At 41.0% G+C, this 20,502-nt stretch overlaps 1 protein-coding gene across 1 annotated transcript in view; it reads left to right on the top strand.

The window, feature by feature from the left end:
* The window catches only part of LOC125690546 (uncharacterized), a 30,601-nt gene that overhangs the window by 5,943 nt on the left and 4,156 nt on the right, over nucleotides 1-20,502 (top strand). Inside the window, exon 3 of the mRNA XM_048938963.1 lies at nucleotides 6,364-6,528. Within this exon, the coding sequence (XP_048794920.1) occupies nucleotides 6,487-6,528 (42 nt within the window). The 5' untranslated portion in view covers nucleotides 6,364-6,486. The remainder of the gene's footprint in view (nucleotides 1-6,363; nucleotides 6,529-20,502) is intronic.

A 20,502-nucleotide genomic window follows, 5' to 3' on the forward strand; every position in this document is an offset into this window, starting at 1 on the left:
GGCACAGAGGTGAGACTCACCGGCCTGTAGTTCCCCGGGTCCTCCCTACTCCCCTTCTTGTATATGGGAGTGACGTGACCCTTCCTCCAGTCGTCCGGGACCTCACCTGACAGCCACGACTTCTCAAATATGATGGAGAGCGGCTCGGCAACCACCTCAGCCAGCTCCTTCAGGACCCTGGGATGCACGCCATCCGGCCCCATAGACTTGTATTCATTCAGTCTAAGGAGGCACTCTCGGACTTGCTCTGCCCTTACAGTGGGGAGGGATTTACCTCCTTGGTCCCCACATAGAGGTTTGGGGATGCAGGGTTCAGGGACGTGAAAAAGACTAGAATCCTGGCCACCAGTGAAGACCGAGGTGAAGAACTCATTCAGCACCTCGGCTTTCTCTTCATCTGTTGAAGCCAGTTCTCCTTTTAAATTTACCAAAGTAGGTACGCCCGTTTTGGCCTGTCTCTTCTGTAAGAGACAGTGATGTTGTGTCAGAGTCTCCATCAGTCGTTACTCAGAGAGAAATGGATGGAGCTGTGTCAGAGGAGGGCCATGCTGGGGGGTTAGGAAAAGTTTTTCACCAGAGGGTGGTGGGCATGGAACAGGCTGCCCAGGGCAGTGGGCACAGCCTCAAGCTGATGAAGTTCAAGGAGCTTTTGGGCGCCATTCTCAGACATAGGGTTTGGATTTTGGCTGGTCCTGCATGGAGCCAGGACTTAGTGATTTTTGTGGGTCCCTTCCAATTCGGGATATTCTGCGATTCCATTGTTTGTAAAGACAAAACACCAGTAAATTAATAGGCTGAGGATAACAAAGTTGATTTTTGGTCTGCTTAATTCATGTGCACTTAGTGAGCCAAAGTATGTGGTATGCAATTAGCCTTTCCATTCAGTGAGAGCTTTCTTGGTCAAAGGCTTTGGGAGCTATTCTGTGTAAGAACTCCAGGTTTTTAAGCACACTTGAAATAAACCTCCAAAAAATGCAGTGTCTGATTTATTGCAGTCTGTGATCACATAAAGACTGAAGTTAGTTAAAAAGAGTTTGATAGAACCATACAATCATAGAATCTCTCAGATTGGAAAAGACCTTCAAGATCATCAAGTCCAGTCACAACCTAACCTTACTGCCCTAACTCTAACAAACCTCTGTAAATCATGTCTCTGAGCACCACATCCAAATACTTTATTGGGTTTGAAATTCACAGGAAGTTACTACTTTTTGATACAAAGAAATGTAAGATGAACCATGGGATTTTGTTACAGTGTGCGCAAGTTTATTACAGAAGAAGCTGAAATTAGTGCTAAAAGTAGTAGAAAGCACAACAGTGTAGAATAAAATTCTAGCAACATTTTTTAAGCACTGCAAACCTCATAATTAGAATGCTGGAGCTGGTCTTTAGCAGTGATTGAAGACTACAGTCAGACACTTGGAAAGCGTGGAGATGATAAAAACTTCATGCTGATCCAATGGCTGGGAAAGATGCAGAGTAAAGAACCAGGCTCAAGCAGCAAAAGAGCAGCCAAGGAGCAGCCAGCTGTGATGTGAACCCCAGGGAGGTTTGGAAAAACAGCCAGGATGATACATGAGGTGGGAAACGTCAGCTCTAATCAGATGGTTAGGAGCTGCCTGTGGCAACAACCCAAGTATCTCCTTCTAGAGCCAGCTGAGAAAGTTTTGGAATTGAACTCTTGCCATATGTATCACAGTAAAGCTATGTAGCCCAGTAGCTATGATCTCTGCTATTACTACTTAAAGGTCATAATATTTGCCTTGATCTGACAGTCAAGGTTGAGTCAGACCAAACTGAGGATTTGCCTCTACTTACCTACATTGAGCTGATTTTAACTCTTGTTATGACTGCAACTATCTAGCAGTCATATAACTGGCCTACATCTGTTTGAGAAGAGAGGATGAAGAAACCCTCATCACAAATATCACACTGCACACGGCAGATATCTCAGGATTTGGACAAGTCATAAAATCCCAGCCTCAATTCTTCTTGAGGAATGGATCAGCTGCAGGATACAGCCAGATGCTGGAAGAATGAGTAGTACCAAAGGAAAAAGGAGGAAAATTAAGATTTTTTTTTAAAGTGAAACTTTCATGTATTAATTTAGGCTATGTGTGCATATTTTCATAGTTGAACACCTCTAGGTGTAAGAGGTCACCTAGCCTTCTTGTGTACAGACTGTAACTACTCTGTAATTCAGCACATTGCATACAATGGATGCAGTTAAAATTATTTATCATCTTCATAAGACAATCCACTCTGACTGGATTTGTCCCTGATGTCTACAGTGATGCATAATGGAAGGCAGAAAACAATACACGTCTGCTTGGGTGAGCATCTGCTTACAAAAGGGATGTTGTTCGAAGACAGTGAGATCTGAGGGTGTCTGAAAATTGTGCATGATTTTATTTATTGTATGAAAGCAACCCATAAGCTGATTATCCTTCATCTCCATTGTATTTCAGACTGCACTGTCATTTCTCTTTTGCTTTTCCTTTATTCTTCATCCATACTAAAGATTTTGTATATTATTTCTTTTGAAAAAACAAATCCTCTTTTTTTTCTTTGTATCTTTCCTCAATAGACACCTTCTTTCCCCCCCACACACAATTTTTGAGAACTGTGCTTGAGGCAATTTCTGATTTTTTTTGAAGTCAGGTGAAAAGTCAGAACAGGGCACTGGCATAAGGAGCTTAAGCATGACTGTACTATTGTTGCTGTATGTGCACACGAAAGCATTTAAGAGAGAGCTCATGAGTTGATGGTTCATGGGGAAGTGGGCTGCAACTGATATTTTTGAAACAGTCAAGTTAGGTAGATCCTTCAGGAAACCTCCGCGCCGCTTTGATGATGTTGGATGCCATTTTTGAATACTTTTTGGATCTTTTAAGTTTATACTTTTAAAAAGATTCATGTCAGTTTACACAAGCAGGGGTTCCCCAAAGGTCTTGATAATCTATTGGTGCATACCAATACTTTTTATTTGACTCCTAAGCCAGAAAGTCCATTCCAAGCTCTGATTTAGGAAGATTTTAAACATAATGTTGGCTCACAAGCTGCTTTACTCCCATGAGCTGCATTACACTGAGCAAGTGATTAAAAAAAATGTGCTTAGGCATTCCTTGCTTGTTTTTAGTATTGAAATCTCCCAGCCCAAGCAATTCTATGGCAAACTGTAAGCACATATCTCTTCTCTGTTCATTTCAGTGCAACTCAGCGGACTTCAGACAAACAGCAGCAAAATACATCAGAGATAGAAAAGTATTTTAAATGAAAAAAAAAAAATCAATAGCCCATTTTCATGGGGGTCGAAAGACTTGTCCTATGGACCATGTTATCTGTGGAGTGGATCCTGGCACAGTCAATGGAAAGTCCTGAAGTAGAGTGATAACTAATTTAAACAACTAATTCCTACAGTGCTGTGCTTAGCTCATATATTTGTGTTTACAGCCAAATGAAGAGTTTATTGTTTTATTTTCTAGAAAAGTTTTATTTCCTCTTTTTATTATGTTTTGGTTTGCAATTTTTTAAGAGACAGTGGGACTGCTGAATCTTTCCAGGCATTACCCATCACAGTCTGCAAGGACCTATCCTGAGCAGTATTAGCATTGCCTTATATGTGAGGTGCTTCCCTGTATGATGAGAACTGGTCAATGTGAATTTTTCATTCCCATTTTGTCTTCCGCATGGACAACAAACACAACAGTATCACTGCTCTGGATTTTCCCATAGAGTTTTCTCATGCAGTTACATGAAATCATGTTCACAGGTATAATCTGAATGATATTAAGGGTCCATGTACTATCTCCACTGTCCCACACTGTTTGGATGTAGTTTATCATGGTTACTGCTGAAAGCTGATGCTCATATACAGCTCCCCCAGGTTCCTTCCCTGTGACAGTCCTGCTACCCAGTGCTAGATGGGAAACATGCATAACACAGCAGGGATGATGATACACTCACTATATTCACAGGGGAGATGGTTGCCCTCCAAGAATAAACAGCATAGTGAGAAAACATCAGATATTCATTTCTGACCTTGAAAATATTCCCCCACAAAAACAATAAAGTCACTGCAGATTGAGGTCATGGACTCTTGAAAGCAGAAGAGAGTTGCTGGTGTCACCAATGATACCAGTAACATTGGTAATCACCCTTTGTTGCAAAATTGAATTCTCTCATTGTACAATCTGATAGTGACCATCAATTTGGGGTGGGTAGATGCAGTGCTCAAATCCTTATCTTTATGCTGTAACCTCCAACCCTGCTAACAGATTATCTTCTACACCCAGACCCTCTGATATATATCTTGCTCTAGTTAATCCAAGAGCATCAGGGAATATTTTGGGACACTGGCAGTAGGATGTCTGTGCTACTGAAATGCTGGATTGTTCCCTGACATGCTTTCAGTTCATAGTTCCTGGGAACAGACTGGCACTTAGGAACTTCCAGGAACCATGGAAAGGAGGCAGTTTGCATGCAGTCACTCTCTTTTGCAGGCTATACACTGTATTATCATAGATACGGTGTGCAACAGGTACATTGGCTTCAGTATACAAGCACATATCCAAGCATGTTTCATTTTTTTAAGTATAGGTTTAACCTGATTAAATTCCAGTGTCTTTCTGAAGTTCTCCTCTTTCTTCCCTGGATGCCTGGAACTGAATTGATCAGTTCCTGCTGGTTCTGATAAAAGCCCCAGTCCTCTTGTTCAAGATAGAAAAGAAATATAAATAGGCTCAGGAACCACTCTGTGGTTACTGCACAACGACCAAAATTGTGAATAGCTTTGCTTTCCACAATAGAACAGCTTAGAAAAACATCAAAGACAACAGTGCTGTGAACATGACATTCATCAGTACATCTGATGAGAGGCTGAAAATAAGCACTGATGCTGCCAAGCATCTGTCAGTGGATGTGTTGGCAATGGACAAATGGGAAACATCTGCATCTTCTCCAATCAAGAATCTGTAAAATAGATGAAAAATTGTGGGAATTAGGATTTTCTCTTGGAAAAAAAAAACAAGAACAAAAAGACTTGTGAGTGCTACATTGCACAGTTCAGAGTGTCAGGTAATTCTGATGGCCTCACTATGGGGCTATATTATAGAATAGCAAAAATTGCAGATGGTGGGACACAGGAAGAAAACACTGAAGTAGGGCTAGGGATAAGTGAGACTGCATGGCATCTAAGCAGCTCCAAATTAACAGTCAAAAATTACATCATGTTGTTGCTGATTTAAGAACTTGCTGGAAGGAACAAGCCTGAACTCGGATGCTCATTTTGCCATGCAGAATGCCACCAGCTAACAATGAGGACTCACTGACTATGGCTTCATCCAGTGCCTCCAAAAGGGCTGCTGACAGGGACAAACTGTTCATAGGATGCAATTAGAGGAAGCCAGATCCTAAGAATTTGCTAACTTTAGCTTAAGACAGCAGCTTTGGTGTCACAGTGGAGACATAGCATAGATCTGGTCTGTTCCCACCTTTCACTTTGCAATTTCAAGATATCCAACACTACTGTTGTTCAGTGGTTGGTCAGAGCCCACTCTCACAGAATCTGCTAACTGAGCTAATTTAGCCATACCTCTATTGTCACCATCTTCTAAATCTGGTAGGCTGGCTGTCTCTTGCCTTCAATTCCTCAATTTCTTCTTTTTCCTTTTGGGCACATACCTGAAATTGGTCTCAAAGGACCAGGCTTAGGGCTGTTGTTAAGATGTCCAATGTGACTGAAATTTCTTAACAAGAATCTTCTGCTCTGTGTAGTGAATGTGCAGATTCGGTGCATCCAAGTGGGTTGACATGGCTTGAAATGCCTCTTGCTTCACATATCTCACTGTAAGCTACTAGACTGATCTTATGCAGTCTACCATACACTATGATTTGGATGTAACATAACTGACAGGGCTTTCAGAAATTCAGCATACCCAGAAAGCTCATCAGTGATCCTGATTGCAATCAGATAATTTCTACTTACATGCTGAAACACAGATTTCAGGGCACTGTTTTAGGAAAAAACACCTTAATTTAGGGACAGGCATGATTTGAGGATTTTAGGGCTGTAAGCAGTAGTGCAAAGAGTAAAGAGAATGTAAAGGACAAGCATGGAACATAAGAAAATGAAAAAAGAATGAAAGGATGAAAAAGCACATAATAAGAGAAAGAGAACTCACTTTAAGATGAATGCTTAAACTGAAGTAAGAATATTGCTCTGTAATGGAGCAAGAAGAATATAACACAATTGGATTGGATTGGGTTGGTTATTTTTTAGCACACAGAATCTGCTCAGGACCCATCTCCCTACGTGAGCACAGAAACGTTGACACTAATCTCCCACTTCTTATCTCTTTGTAGGGTTTTTAAGCCTTTCAGTCCTCCTGAGTGAGCAAGGTGCCTCTTCTCCACACACACCGCCAGAGCAGCTTGAACACCACAGAGTAACCAGATATCACTGATAGGAGGAGACACTTCTCAGGAATGATAAAACAACGAGCAAAGCAAGAACTGCAAGGCCAGCTGGTAAGTGTGGGAGCTGTTCTAATTGATTGTACAGTGGTCTGCTTAGGGAAATGGGTAGAAATTTTTATGTTGTAAAATGTTACTCTGAGGAAGCTGAGAACAAGCCATGAGCTAATGCTAAACAGGGGAATCAGTGCAGAGCACAGGTGGAATGAGACTATTAATAAGACCAAACTTGAGAGCAAATCAAATGAAAAAAAGATATTTTCTAGTTGAGGCTTTGCACAGGCTCTTGATTGTCATAGTAATGGCAATGGAGAGATTAGAAACAATGAACTGTTCAGCAAGAACTGACTTGAAATCTTTCCTCATGGAAGCATCTATTTAAAAGAATGGCTGAAACTGAACAATTTCTAGAAGAGATGTGTTGCAAGATATTTAACAGAGGCTGTAAACCAGAATCAGTGATCTTCGGAGCATGTAAAAATTGAAACTAAGTCTGGCAAAAGATGCCAAATAAGCTTGCAGTCTCAGTTCTTCTAGCCATTGCTAGCAGGGTGACAATTTCACACAGTTTGAAATGGAATGTCAGGGCTCTACAGATACTTTCATCTGCAGGGACCATTTTCAGTTATGCAACATTCCCATTCGGTGTTTGGTGTCTTTCTCTGAAGAACTGCTTACTGTCAATTTTAAAGGAAAAAACCTGTAGATGTGAATGAAAATGAAGCATTTCCCTCCAGCGCTGCTGCATCTCTGACAATGTCTATTCTTCCTACTCAGTCTTCTAGGATGGGTGCCCAACTCTGGAGACCTGTACAAAACTAGATGTAATTTTTAACTGATAGCAGTAAAACCTTTTTACATTCCTTCTTATTACATTTCTTAGAATTCTGTCTATACATAAAGCATGTTTATAGCTTTTCCTGAAAAATGTTCCTTCTCTGGTGAAATCCCTAGTGTTTTCTGATAGATTAGAAAATCACTACTACTAAAATAGACTCATTTATCCAGTCACATAAGGAGCTCTGAAGCCAATATACAAAGTAACAGCCACCATCAGCTTTTCACTGCTGGGGAAAGGTTCCAGGAGAATTTTAAGCCTGATTTGCCTAATTTCCTTAAGGAGATCTAGAAGATCCAAGGATTGAACAAGGCGATTAATGGGAAACAGATGAAACTGCTGGTCTTATTCCTATATGTGAAGGCATCTAAATGGGGAAAAGCCCAAAGGAAGAATAGTAGGCTCAGGGAATTTGTAAGCTTGGTTCTTAGCGGGTAGATTTTCAAATGAGGAAAGCACTTCAGATGCCTGTTGGAGAAATGGGGAGAAAGCTGACATTTCTGTTCTGCTATTAGAGATGCTATTCATGCTGCCTTCCTAGCACGTTGGTGCTATAAAATTCTGGAACAGCACACAAAAATATGGAAAGGCAAGAGGTATGATGCTGAGAGTGAAACTGTGTAGCACAGAGTGCAGGGCACATTCTCTTCCTGAACAATGCAAATCTTTTATAGCTCATTAGGACGAAGAAATCTTCAGGGCCATGCTGCAAGACATACTGTGCCTATTGGTGACTTTGCAGGTGTGTGGTACTCTGTAGCTTCTTGGATGAGACCAGAGCAGACAGTTTGTGCCTCCATCACACTGTGAGGCCAGCTTTGCTGCTGCTGTCACAGCATAGAAATGACAACAGAGTTCTAGGAACATTTCCTACAAGTCTCTGACAGAAGCAAGAGAACATTAAACAAGAGCAGCACACACTTTCCAATCAGTACCTTGGTTTTATGACAGGATGATTTGATGCTACTCTTCAGGCTATGGTGATGTTTATTTAGTCCTCTTTCCATGCAGGAACCACACTAAGAGTAGTTGGTTTTATTTTACTTTTCTCCTGAGGCAGAGCACTTGGTTGAGCTGAGTTTCTGTTGATTCCCTACAATTTTCTGGAAACTGCGATGAGAAATTGCAATGAGAGAGTGGAACAGATGACTTGCAGCACATCAGGAGGACTTGATTTGTCATTATTTAAAACTCATATGTGCAGCTTAATCCCAATTTTGATCTAAAAGGGCAATAGAAAATAAAATCCCTGCATGTTCACCATACATCTTACACACATCTCCAGTACACGAAGTGCTATTCATTGCTCTGATATGGCTAAACATTGTCTCAAATGATGCCGATAGCCTCTTCGTATCCTCTATAATTCCTTCACCCTTTCTGGAAGGAAATGCTTACAAACAGCCCTGAGCAGGAGGTTTATGGAGGATGATAATATACTCATGCTACCAATTGTCCTATCCAAGAAAAAATGTGCACAACATCCAGTTTCCAAATATAGACAGTATGGTGACTTGAAAAGGATTGAAAATGAGTAATAATTCAGTCCTGAAGTAAACCATTTTACAGAAGCATAGAATCATTAAGGTTGGAAAAGACCACTAGGATCTAAGTCCAACTGTTGACCCATCACCACCAAGCCCTCTAAACCATGTCCCTCACTGCCACATCTGCATGTTTCTGGAAAACTTCTAGGGATGGTGTCTCCATCACTTGCTTCAGTGAAGCTTCTTTTTAGTAGGTGTGATGTGCCTTCATGAGTCATGCTAGGTTTCTCTATGCCTCTGTATTTTTTTCTGTTGGAAGCAAAACTGATGGAAAGGACAGACGGTGGATAACTCTATTTAATGTGGAACACTTCCCCTAAAGATGTTCCTAGAGATGGGGAACCAGCATCCACTGCTCCTCCATAGTCAAGGCCCTGCAATGCCTGTTCACACATACTTGTGCCTTTATGCATTACTTATTGGATACCTCATTAACACCTAAAACGCTATAGAGGAGCTGATATTTAGTTATTAATCCAGATGTTGAGAAAATAAAGCAAATGGAGCTGAAGCTGATTAGACAGCACCCCCTATGACCTCTGACCTGTTAAGAAAGTGCTATGTACTAATAGTTTTAACTTCCCTTCCTATTATGCTCTGATAGGATTTGCCTTTCAAAGCACTCTGACAAGGTGAGGCAGTAGTCTGGTAAATTGGAATAAGTAACATGGACACAGAGGTTTGGAAGTCCAAAGATACATCCATCTGATGGCTAAGGCAGCAAACTGCATCCCTTGTCTTCCCAGATCTGATGTGGGGAGAGAAACTATCTACTCCATGAGTGAATTGCAGGGATCAGGAAATTCTGGTGAGACAGAGCAAGGTTTTCAGAAGACTAGAAGATGGTTATGGCATGCTAGGAGGAAGAATCTGGGTGGTCTGGCGTCTTCGGGGGATAGAATTAGTGGTGGGATTTCTTTATGCCAGACATAAAGTTGTCAAAGGTGCTTTTGACAGAGCCCAGAACCCAATTCTACTGATACTAAGTGTGCAATTTTACTTAATGTGGAAAATACATCAGTTTTTCAGAAGCTCGGGAGGATGCAAAACTCTACTAGCAACTTATTTTGCAGCCCTCCCTGAATTTCAGAAAAGAGTAGATTCTGTGTTCACCCTTTTCTGCTAAGGGAAATTTGATGGAACTGTTTTCATGTATGCAGTGACCTCCATGTGTCATTATCTAGCTCTGGATCCTTAGCCACAAGGCTTGCCCTTTGGCCAGGAGGGATATCAGTGGGAGGCTGCACATATATGATGAGCAGGACAAGTAGAAATTGTGTTGGATTTACAAATAAATGGAGAAGAAGAGAAAGACAATTTATTGTGTTTGCCTGAACTGGATCACTCAGTAAGCTGAGGATGAATATAAAATATGTTTTGCAGAATTGCCAGAAATATAAGTATTTTTGTCAGATCAAGGTACTTGTAGCACCAACAGTCAGCAGTCTGGGGAAGTCCAGACTTTGCAACTTTTCCCTCTGGGTGTGGAAATAGTGAATACTGCTGATAGGTAGAAGCTTTTAAAAAGTTTGATCTAAATTCCGGCCACAAGGTGAATGTACAGATCTGAAGAGCCTCATAGAGAAGAGTCTTGAAAGTTCTGAATAGTATTTAATGGAGTTGTTATCAAGAGACTGCCTTCATTATTATTCAGCCTCATATTAGTTTGGCTGATGAACACATGCAATTTGTAAAAGTGTGTGCAGGAATTTGGAAAACATCCCCTTCCATTCTGTTGAAATCAAGGGGAGTGTCTTCACTCATTGCAAATGGTTTATGATCAAGCTCTTTTAGGACCTGTAGGGATTTCCCAGGGCCTGTCTGTGTATTGCCACATACATATTGCCTTCTGGTGACACTAAGGACCTTGTTGAATCAGTTCTAGCACCCACCAAAGTTAATGGAAAGATTCCCACCGAGCACAGCAATTTCTGAGTGCTGTGCTGCACACCTCAGCGCAGAACAATTACATACTAGGAAGGTCTCTGATAATATAATGAACTTGACTAGTGGCATAGAGCACACTGGAGAAGCTTGTGACACTTACTCTTTAGCTGCAAACCATCCTCTACAGAAGAACTGGAGTTATGTCCATGCCCAGCCAGTCATGTAGCAGGAGAAGGGCTTGTGAATTCACCAAGGAGCAACATCTGACCATGAGCCAGCAGTATGCAATTGTGGCCAAGAAGGCCAACAGTACCCTGGGATGCATTAAAAAGAGCATGGCCAGCAGGTTGAGGTTGGTGATCCTCCCACTCTAACCTGCCCTGGTGACTCCACATCTGGAATATTGTGTCCAGTTCTGGGCTCCTCCATTCAAGAAAAAAAGGGAAATTCTTGAGAGAGTCCAGTGGAAGGCCGTAAAGATGATGAGGGGTCTGGAGCATCTCCCTTATGAGGAAAGGCTGAGAGATCTGGGACTATTCAGTTTGTAGAAGAGAAAAAAAAAAAAGGGGGGATCTCATCAGTGAAATATGTATAAAGGGTGGGAGTCAAGTGGATGGATGGGGGCAGACTCTTTTCAGTGGTGCTCAGTGACAGAACAACTGGGGAAATGGGAACAAACTGGAAGATAGGAAGTTCCACATTGACACGAGAAAAATCTTCTATTCTATGGAAGTGACAGAGTACTGGAACAGGCTGCCCTAAGAGGTTTTGGTGTCTTCTTCTCTGGAGATATTCAAAAACCACCTGGACATTTTCCTGTGCAAAGAGAACCTGCTTTACCAGGAAGGTTGGATTGGTTGATCCCTGGATGTCCAATCGAGTCCTTATGATTCCTTGATTCTGTGACTCTGTGATTTCCTGAAGAAGCACAGGGCTGCCTTGTTCCTGTCATGATGCTGGAAAGCTGCTATTCAGACAGGCCTCAGTTACTTGCAGTGAAATGTGTTTAACTCTCAGGAGAAAACCTATTTTCTTTTCCATCTTAACTCCTGAGTGCAAAGCTATTCCCATAAGTTAAAAAAAGAAAGAAGAAAAAAGAAAAAAGAAAATAAAAGAAAAAGATAAAGTATGGAGGTGAGTAAAGGCTTTGGAGTTCCCAGGAAGCTGGCAGTCAGGAGCAAATGCCAAAAGTCCACACTGAAATGAAGAGAGCTCCCTTTGAATTAGAGTGCTCATTGACAAGTAAGGGCAGAGTCATTGAACCATAAAGAATTCTGATGCTCCCACGATTGGCAAAACAGGTGTTCCTTCTCCCATTGACTGTACTTTGCTCCTACTTCAAGATATAGGGGATGGAACAAGAGCTACAGCTGCAATGGGGCTTTCGTCTGTTTTTAAAGTGGTTGTCTCTCATCCAAGAGATGAACACAGAGTCAGAGTAAAGCAAAGGGGTCTGTTTATCTATCCAGATTATATGAAATCATCTGCTAATCGTTGAAAAAAAAAGTGACTCTTGACTGTCAGACTGGAACATACTAAAAAGCACAAGGCTCCATGAAGTGCTAAGATCTTGTACCTCACAGGTGAGAAGAAAGAAAAATTGCTTCTACCGTTCAGTGGTACAAATTACACTGAGAGTCTATATGGTACCACCAGTGACACGTATGGACAGGAAAAGCAAGTTCTGCTTCAGAGAGTTACACCAAATCCTTACAACAGGGCCTGCTGCAACATTACTGTCCTATATGTCAAAGAGAGGACAGAAGAAAAGCAGTGCAGAACTCACCAACCCTTAACTGACCTTTTAGTAATAAGCTCAGTAACATAATACTGCTTAGCTTCTTGAGCTGTTAAGGATTGGGGAAAATTGCTTTGTACAGTTTTACTAGAGATGTGTTCTTGTTTTTTGAACCAACCGCTACCAGAGCAACATATCTCTTCAGAGAATTTTGCACCCAAAAAGCTGCATGGGTAAACAAAAACACCTTTCTACATAAAAGGATCAGAAACTGATAGAGGATCTTGAAATCCGGACCCAAAGGCTCCTAAGCGCTCCTGCCCTTCCCAGAAATATTGGCTGAACCCTGAGCCTGAAACAAGAGGAGAAGGACATAAGATCCCATGAGCTTTGTATGCCACAAAAATTCTGAAGGGGATTTTAGCATCTCATAGCACAGTGCTTGTCTTCATACTGTGACTGTATAACAGGAGCATCTGGTTGGAATCCCAAGTGTGCCACTTGGATAAGAATTTAATTCTCAGTAATTCACAATGAAACTTCTTCAAGATTTCTTTAGCTGAGACAAATTGGTTAGCAAAGGTATTATAGCATGACTTGTCTGCCATAGCTCTCCCCACATGCTTTAACCATTACAGAACATCTCTATATGCAGACATGACTGAAGAGGCATCTTTGTGTTTGGATTATTTTTTCCAAACGTAGTCTGAAATTGCTATTCTGATTGATTCCACTTGAACAGATGGGCATTTACAAACGTTGCTAGATCCAAGATGGAATCTGTTTTACCATGTATATAAAGAGAAAGGAGTCCCTACATTGAGACATTGTGAAGTCCTTATATCCTTTCCACCCTAGTCCAGCCTGTTTTTGAGAGGTTTAAATGATGCCTGGCAGCTAATTCTGTCCTTTAAGTCAAGTCATTCAGTTTAAGTCACCATTTCTGGTAAGTTTGGAATCTATCTGAGCAATCTAATCTAGCTCTAGGTGCCCCTGTTCCTTGCAGGGGTGTTAGACTAGATGATCTTTAAAGGTTCCTTCCAACTCAGATGATTTCATGATTCCATAATTCTATTTGATCTGCTTTTTTTTTTTTTTTTTTTTTTTCAGTGATGTTCTCTTGACAGAGAAAGTTTTTTCTTGCTTGTGGTTATTTTCCTTTGTTTTCTGTTCAGTGAGCACTGGTACAGATTTTGGCAGTGTCACCATGTGTAATCATGCTGCATTTGAATGGGTAGACATGAATGGAAAGACTTGAATGGGCTTTGCTCCTATGGTAACAGATTTTTAGCTGCAATTGTTCTTAGCTATTTGAAGGTGCCATTAATTTTGTTTCCAATGGCCTGGTTATCTATGCGGCCTGGGCTTTCTGAGACTGGATCTCAAAAGGGTCAGGGCTTCAATAAGCAAAGTTAACAAAAGTGAGTAACAGAGAAAATGAGCCTTTTTTTTTTTTGGTCTTTTTTGTAACCCTGGATGAGGTGGTGGCCAAAGCAGCCTCAGCAGAGCTAATGGCACCTAAGATGTCACTGCAGATTGTGCCAGCCTCAGTGATTTCCTGTGTAAGGCCTGTCCAACAGAACTGTGACCCTTTCTGCCACATTCTGACTCCCTTCCACAGCAATATGCCCTTACTTTGAAGGCAAGTGAAGTTCCCACCGTGCCAATCTGCTGCAGGGATCTTCAGTTGCTTCTTGAAGACATTATGTCTGCGGCTACATCAGCAGAGCAGGTGGGGTTACAGCTTAGATTTTGGCAATATCTACAACTCTGGGACTGTGTTTAAGGTCACATTTCTGTAGCAGTGCTTGCTTTCATTTAATCTTGTTTGCTCTGACGTCAATGCAAATGTAGCAGCAAGACCATGCTGTTACATGGTGTTTTTTTTTTCTCTCTCTCTTAAATCATGGCTGTTTTCTTGTGATTGAACTAGATTTACTATGGAGAGGGGCGGGTTGTTTTAGCAGTATAGTAGCTAATGTGTTGGCATATTCTATCCAAATAGCATATCTGCACTTAATAATTCTGCTCAATTGCTTTTGTTCTAGCAGCCAAAAAACTGAGTTCACTGTGAGCTGTGTGTGCCTGCATCCTGGTGCGATTCAATCCTGCATGCTAATGTATTAGCCCTGCCTATTTTATACATAAACAATTTATTACCTTCATATGAATTAAATTTTCATGACATAGATTAATGCATTCTGCCTACCATCTGGAAGGTCCTACAGCAGTCTCCAAATGGTGCAGGGATCTGCGTGTCATTGAAATGAAGCTCTTCCCAGAGCGCAGCATAGTAGCTAAATAGCAGTGCCCAAGTTTTGGAGCACTGGGTAATATGGAATGAAGCAAAGAGTGTCTTGTTGAAGCTAGAGGTAAATTTAAGATGGAAGAGGTTACAGTGATTTTCTTGAGCAGCTCAGCACATTTAACAAACTTCCAATTGCAAAATGTCTAAAGGGCATCCCCTGATTGCAAGGCACAGAGATGTTCAGTGACTTGACTACTGTTGTGGAGCAAGTTCATAGAAAAAGCAGTAACAGTTCCTATGTCCCCTGCCTGCCCACTGCACTGCTCTACAAAGCATCCCCTGTTTGAAGAGAGAAAAGGAGAAGAGTCAGATAATAAGCTTGAGGATAAAAGAAATGACATCAAAATCTTTTAACATCTATGCCATTAATGGATGAGAGGATGGACTGTCGTTGACTCTTCTGGCCTTAAACGCTGCAGCATTCAGAAAGGAAACTGTAAGTTTTCAGGGAATTGGAAAGCTGTGGACTTTCAGGTCATGCTTAATCATTTTGTAAAAAGAAGCTCTATTTGTAATACGCCCGCTGTTAAAGCATCAGTGGATTAACGGGAGTAGCAGGTAATTCTGCTGCAGCATTGCTACTGGTAGAACACTAAATGCTGCCAATAGCTTAATAGGAACATTTGACAAATGTATTTCTGAAGTGACAGTATTAAACGAGTAATAGATACAGAATGTGGGTATGAAAATCATCCCACTGGGTAGAAAAAATATTCAGGGCATGTCCTGTCCATTAAAGAGATGAGAGCTACTTCACAGGCTCTGCTGCAAGCTCCCCGGTCTCTATTTCCTCTCCTTTACCTTTGCAGTTTCCTTGTGCTTACTGAAGCCACAAACTCACTGAAGTAGGACAGGATCTGCTGACAGATGAGTCACCCACTATCTGAAGTAATGTCTGAGATATTTGTTTTCAGGTGGTGCAAACTGTTCATCTGTCATTCCTATTGAGGTAGCCTTAGATAAATGATGCACAACTGCCTGCCCAAAGCCTTTTCTACTTCAAGGAATCCTCTGGTTTGGTGAGAATGGACCTAAAAGTTCCAACTGGGAGCACACCCTAACTACTATGTGAGGTCAGCATGGGCTGGAAGTAATCTTAGCCTCCTTTGTTGAACCTGTGGAAGTGCTAATGTAGTAGTAATGGATGAGGAAATGCTTTGAGATTTGCAACAGGAAGATTTTGGTTTGGGATCTCTTTATATTAAATTGTCCTTGTCAAAAGGCATCTCCAAGACAAAGACCCTTATTACCAGCCTGTATAATCATGACAAATTTTCACTTTTGCTTAATTGGTTTAAGAAAGTAAAAAAGAAATATATCTGGCAGAAATAATGCCCTCTCAATGATATGAAGCCATGGGATATGGTCTGTCTTATAAGAAGTTAATTTACTATCCTACTGTATTTGAAAAATGATAATGACACTGTTGATATCTCCTTTTCAGAAGACAGTGATATTCCATTCCATTCCATTCCATTCCATTCCATTCCATTCCACTTCACTCCACTCCACTCCACTCTATCCTACTGTACTCTACTTTACCCTGTTCTGTTCTGTTCTAGCCTGTTCTATTCTATTCTAGCCTGTTCTGTCCTGTCCTGTTCTATTTGGAAAGTAACATTACAAGAGAGAGCTGAGAAATAGACGCTTGTCTCCCAGAGCATTTCTGAGTGCAATGGATGAGTGGCATACAGAGAAGAGGCAGATTGAATGATTACAGAGCTGTTTTCACTGCCTCCAAGGTGATGGCCTCTGTTATCAGTAGGAAAGGGCAAGATATCAAATTTATTCCCAGACAGGAGTTTCTACTGTAGCAGATAGCTTTACTTCTCCAGTTTTTACAGTGCCAAACTCAAAATCAAGAAAAACTGGCAGGAAAGAACTCAGTCTCTTTGTCTCTCTAGTTCTGCTCATGCTGCTATCTTTGTGGACATGTAAGGCAAGCAGGAGCTGCTGGTGGACAACAGGTTTGCCATGAGCCAGATCTTGTGCCCTTGTGGCCAAGAAGGTCAGAAGACCTTGTGTTAAAAAGAGCATGGCCAGCAGGTCAAGATCAGGTCATACCTGGAGTACTGGGTCCAGTTTTAGGCTCTCCAGTTCAAGAAAGATGAGAAACTGCTAGAAAGAGTACAGTGGAGGGCCACAAAGATGATGAGAGTCCTGGAGCATCTCCCTTATGAGGAAAGGCTAAGAGAACTGGAATTGCTCAGCCTGAAGAAGAGATGACTGAGTGGGATCTTATCAACACTTACAAATATCTAAAGCATGGGAGTCAAAAGGATGGGACTAGCCTCTTTCAGTGGTACCCTGTAATAGGACAAGAAGCAGCAGGCACAGATTTAAACATGGGAAGCTCCAGACAAACATGAGCAAAAACTTCTTTACTCTGAGGGTGACAGAGCACAGGAACAGGTTGTCCCAAGAGGACGGGGAGTCTACCTCTCTGAAGATATTCAAAACACACCTGGACAATTTCCTGTGCAACGTACTCTAGGGAACCTGCTATAGCAGGCGGTTTGGACCGGATAATCTCCAGAAGTGCCTTCCAACACTTGGGATTCTGTGATTCTGTGATACTGCTGTGATTTGCTCCACGCCAGTGGCAGCAGTGAGATTTGTGTTAGTGCTGTAATGTCACACAGGAACACAACGCAGCCCACAGCCTTATAGGTCTGGGATCTCTATCTTGGGTTCAACTGCATGTGCAAACCTTCACTTCTCATAGTCTTGTTGAAGGGGCTGGGAACTGCAGGTGCTCAGGTCTTTGGGATATCAATCTCCTTATTTTGACAGCTAAGTCTAAGATTTGTGAAGCTGAAACTTGCATCTTCAGTTACAAATTTAAGAAGTATGAAGCCAGTACTGCAATAGAAAAACAGGTCATTTATTTTTGTCTTATGTCTGTATTTAGAAATCTAGTATTAGTTGTTCATTTTTTATAAATCTAAATAAGGAACTATATACTAATTTAGATGTAGAAGTTAGATGTAGAAGTTAGTTTAAGTGGCATAACTCTGGTCAAAGAGTGTCAATAAGAAGTCCAGGACTGGAGTCCTGTAGCTCCACTTCTTCCCTACAGGAATATTTTGAAGAGCTACCTTCTTCAGCAAAGCTAGGTTATGCATTGGGAAGTCTTGGAGGGTCCACAATTGAACTGTTTGTATCTGCAAGGGTAAATCTACCCTGAATCTATCTTGCAGGGTAGATTTTGTAGGTTTAGTAGGTTTTCTAAAACTGAAATGGGACTCTTCTTGTATTCAGGAAGAAACTACAGAAGCAGTGATAACAGAAGGAATGAGACAATGGTGAATTATATGAAATGATTTAATTACTCCTAGGATCTCCCTCAGTTTTTGAGCAAATATTAAATATGGTTTTATGAAATCATGAAGTTAATGACTGCAAATACTAAGTCATGTCCAAAACTCTATAATGATTCTATGAACTACGGGAGGGGATCAAATCAATTTTACGGATGGAAAACAGACTCAGAAAGATGAAGCATCTTCTTTACCATTCCACAAGCAATTTGTGGTGAAACAGGGTTTGAGGTAGGTCTCCTGATGCTGAGCTTGAGCTTAGACTACTCAATGTCTTTTCTTTGTTTTGTTTTGAAACTTTTCTTGCTATCATCATATTAAGATAGTAAGAAGTACAATGGAAGGCGAATTGTAACAAAACAACATACTCCACCTTGGTATTTGCTTACATTGAGGTTAAAGTCATAGAATCATAGAATTGTAGAATGGTTTGTGTTGGAAGAGACCTTTTAAGATCATCAAGTTCCAAACCCCCTACTATAGGCAGGGACACCTCACTCTAGACTAGGTGTGATATTAACATTGCATCTAGGTGTGGTATTAACACTGTCTTCAGTACTGCTAATTACAAATACTGTTATACTTCAGTATCACCAGACTGATGAACCATCTGATGCCCTAGAACCCCCTGGCTCACAGACATCATTGTCTTATTAATTTTTCCCAGAGCAGCAAATGACGATGTTGCAGTGCATGCTCTTGATACTGCACGTGTGATCCTTATGCCAGCTTCCAAAACTAGCTGGAGTATCAAGAGACTGGATATTTAGAGATTTTCTGGGAATTACTTGACTTCTGACTGTTCCTGTGATGTGTTTTATTCATAATGACCTGAACCACTGACTGTAATATGCAGAATTTGCAGTGGAAGCAAAGACGTTAATTCCTAGATGTTTAAACTGAATCCTTTCTTTCTTCTGTTGAATGACAGCATTTTTAATGGATATCCACGTGTCAGAAGGCTTTTGAATAGCAGAGATTCAGGCATCACATGGAGAATTAAGGCATGCTGAAGGCCTGATGTTTATTTTGGAATTGAACTCAGAAATCTCCACTCTGGGGACAAGCTTTCAGCTAGATAAGCTGAAGGATTTGATCTGTGAACTTCCTTCCTTAGGTATTTTTGTCCTCACCTTTGAACTGCAGCCATCAGCTGATACATGTAATGATAGGAAGGAAAAGTATCTGAGTTGTGTAACATCTGTTTATACAGATTATGCTGTAGCAATGAGATTAAAGCTTTTCCTTATGTAGGAAGAGCTTGGGATTTAGTTTTGTTTGTTTGTTGTTTTTTGCTTTTTGTTGTTGTTGTTGTTGCTGTTTGTTTTAATGTAATTTGCTATGAATACAGTTTCATTGAGCAAAGAGAAAACTTCAAAATTGTGACTAAAGAAAAAGGGATTTTTAAAGGATACCCATCAATCATGATGTACCTAATGACGTATAGTACAATCCCAGTATTGCCTCCTTTTGATTATATTCACAATGGATCTGAAATGGGGGAGCATCTTGGAGTCAACATAAAAGAGATTTGCATAAAGCAGTGGTTTGGATCTTGAGCCCTGCTGAGCTTTGTGATACCACAACAGGCTGCTGCTTTTTCTGCTGATGGATAGCCAGGCTAATGTTCAGTTGGTTCTGGAAGTATGTAGGTATGTAGGTGCAGGGCATCTATCTGCATTTCATCTTAAATATGCCATTTTTCTGTTCCCCATTTTTTCCATGTACCTACAAACAGAAAATCTCAGGGCACCTGAGTCTATTCTAAACCTGTCTGTTTTCACCAGTTATAGAATGATAGAGATTGAGTACTGTAGAATCACAGAATCAATAGTAGGGTTCCTCAGTTCTATCTCTTAACCTAGCAGTCAAGATGGTGAGCGAGGTTTCAAAACAGCATCAGATTTCTTGAAGATTCATTTTCAAATCTCACTTTCTGCATATAAATCAAGTGTTTATTGCCCTGCAATGAACAGACTCTTGAAATCAATCTGAAGTAAAAATAGTAGAAGTACCTTTCTGTGAGGACCATCCAGTCTCGGCACTAAGTCAAGCTAGCTTTAAGCAGAGGATCATCAGATTCCTATTTATGGGGGGACACCAAGTTTCTTATAACTGAAGCCACTCCATGCTAATTGGCCAATTTCTGTGGCTCTTCTGTCTCTGCCTTTCTGCACCACTGTGCAGTTTATTTCAGAAGGATCAGAAAGCCAAGAGTAGGGAGGAAAGTCCTTAAATTACATAAAGGTTGTGGTTGCTAAATAAAGACTGGTGATCCCTTTGATAATACCACTATCATAATACTTTGATCCTGAGAGCTTGAAGCCGTCATTCTTTGCATGGGTCTCTCACTGACTGCAAAGGGAATTTTGGGCACATAGCAATTACCT

The sequence above is a fragment of the Lagopus muta genome, chromosome 3 (assembly GCF_023343835.1).
Source record: "Lagopus muta isolate bLagMut1 chromosome 3, bLagMut1 primary, whole genome shotgun sequence".
In the NCBI taxonomy this organism is placed as follows: Eukaryota; Metazoa; Chordata; class Aves; order Galliformes; family Phasianidae; genus Lagopus; species Lagopus muta.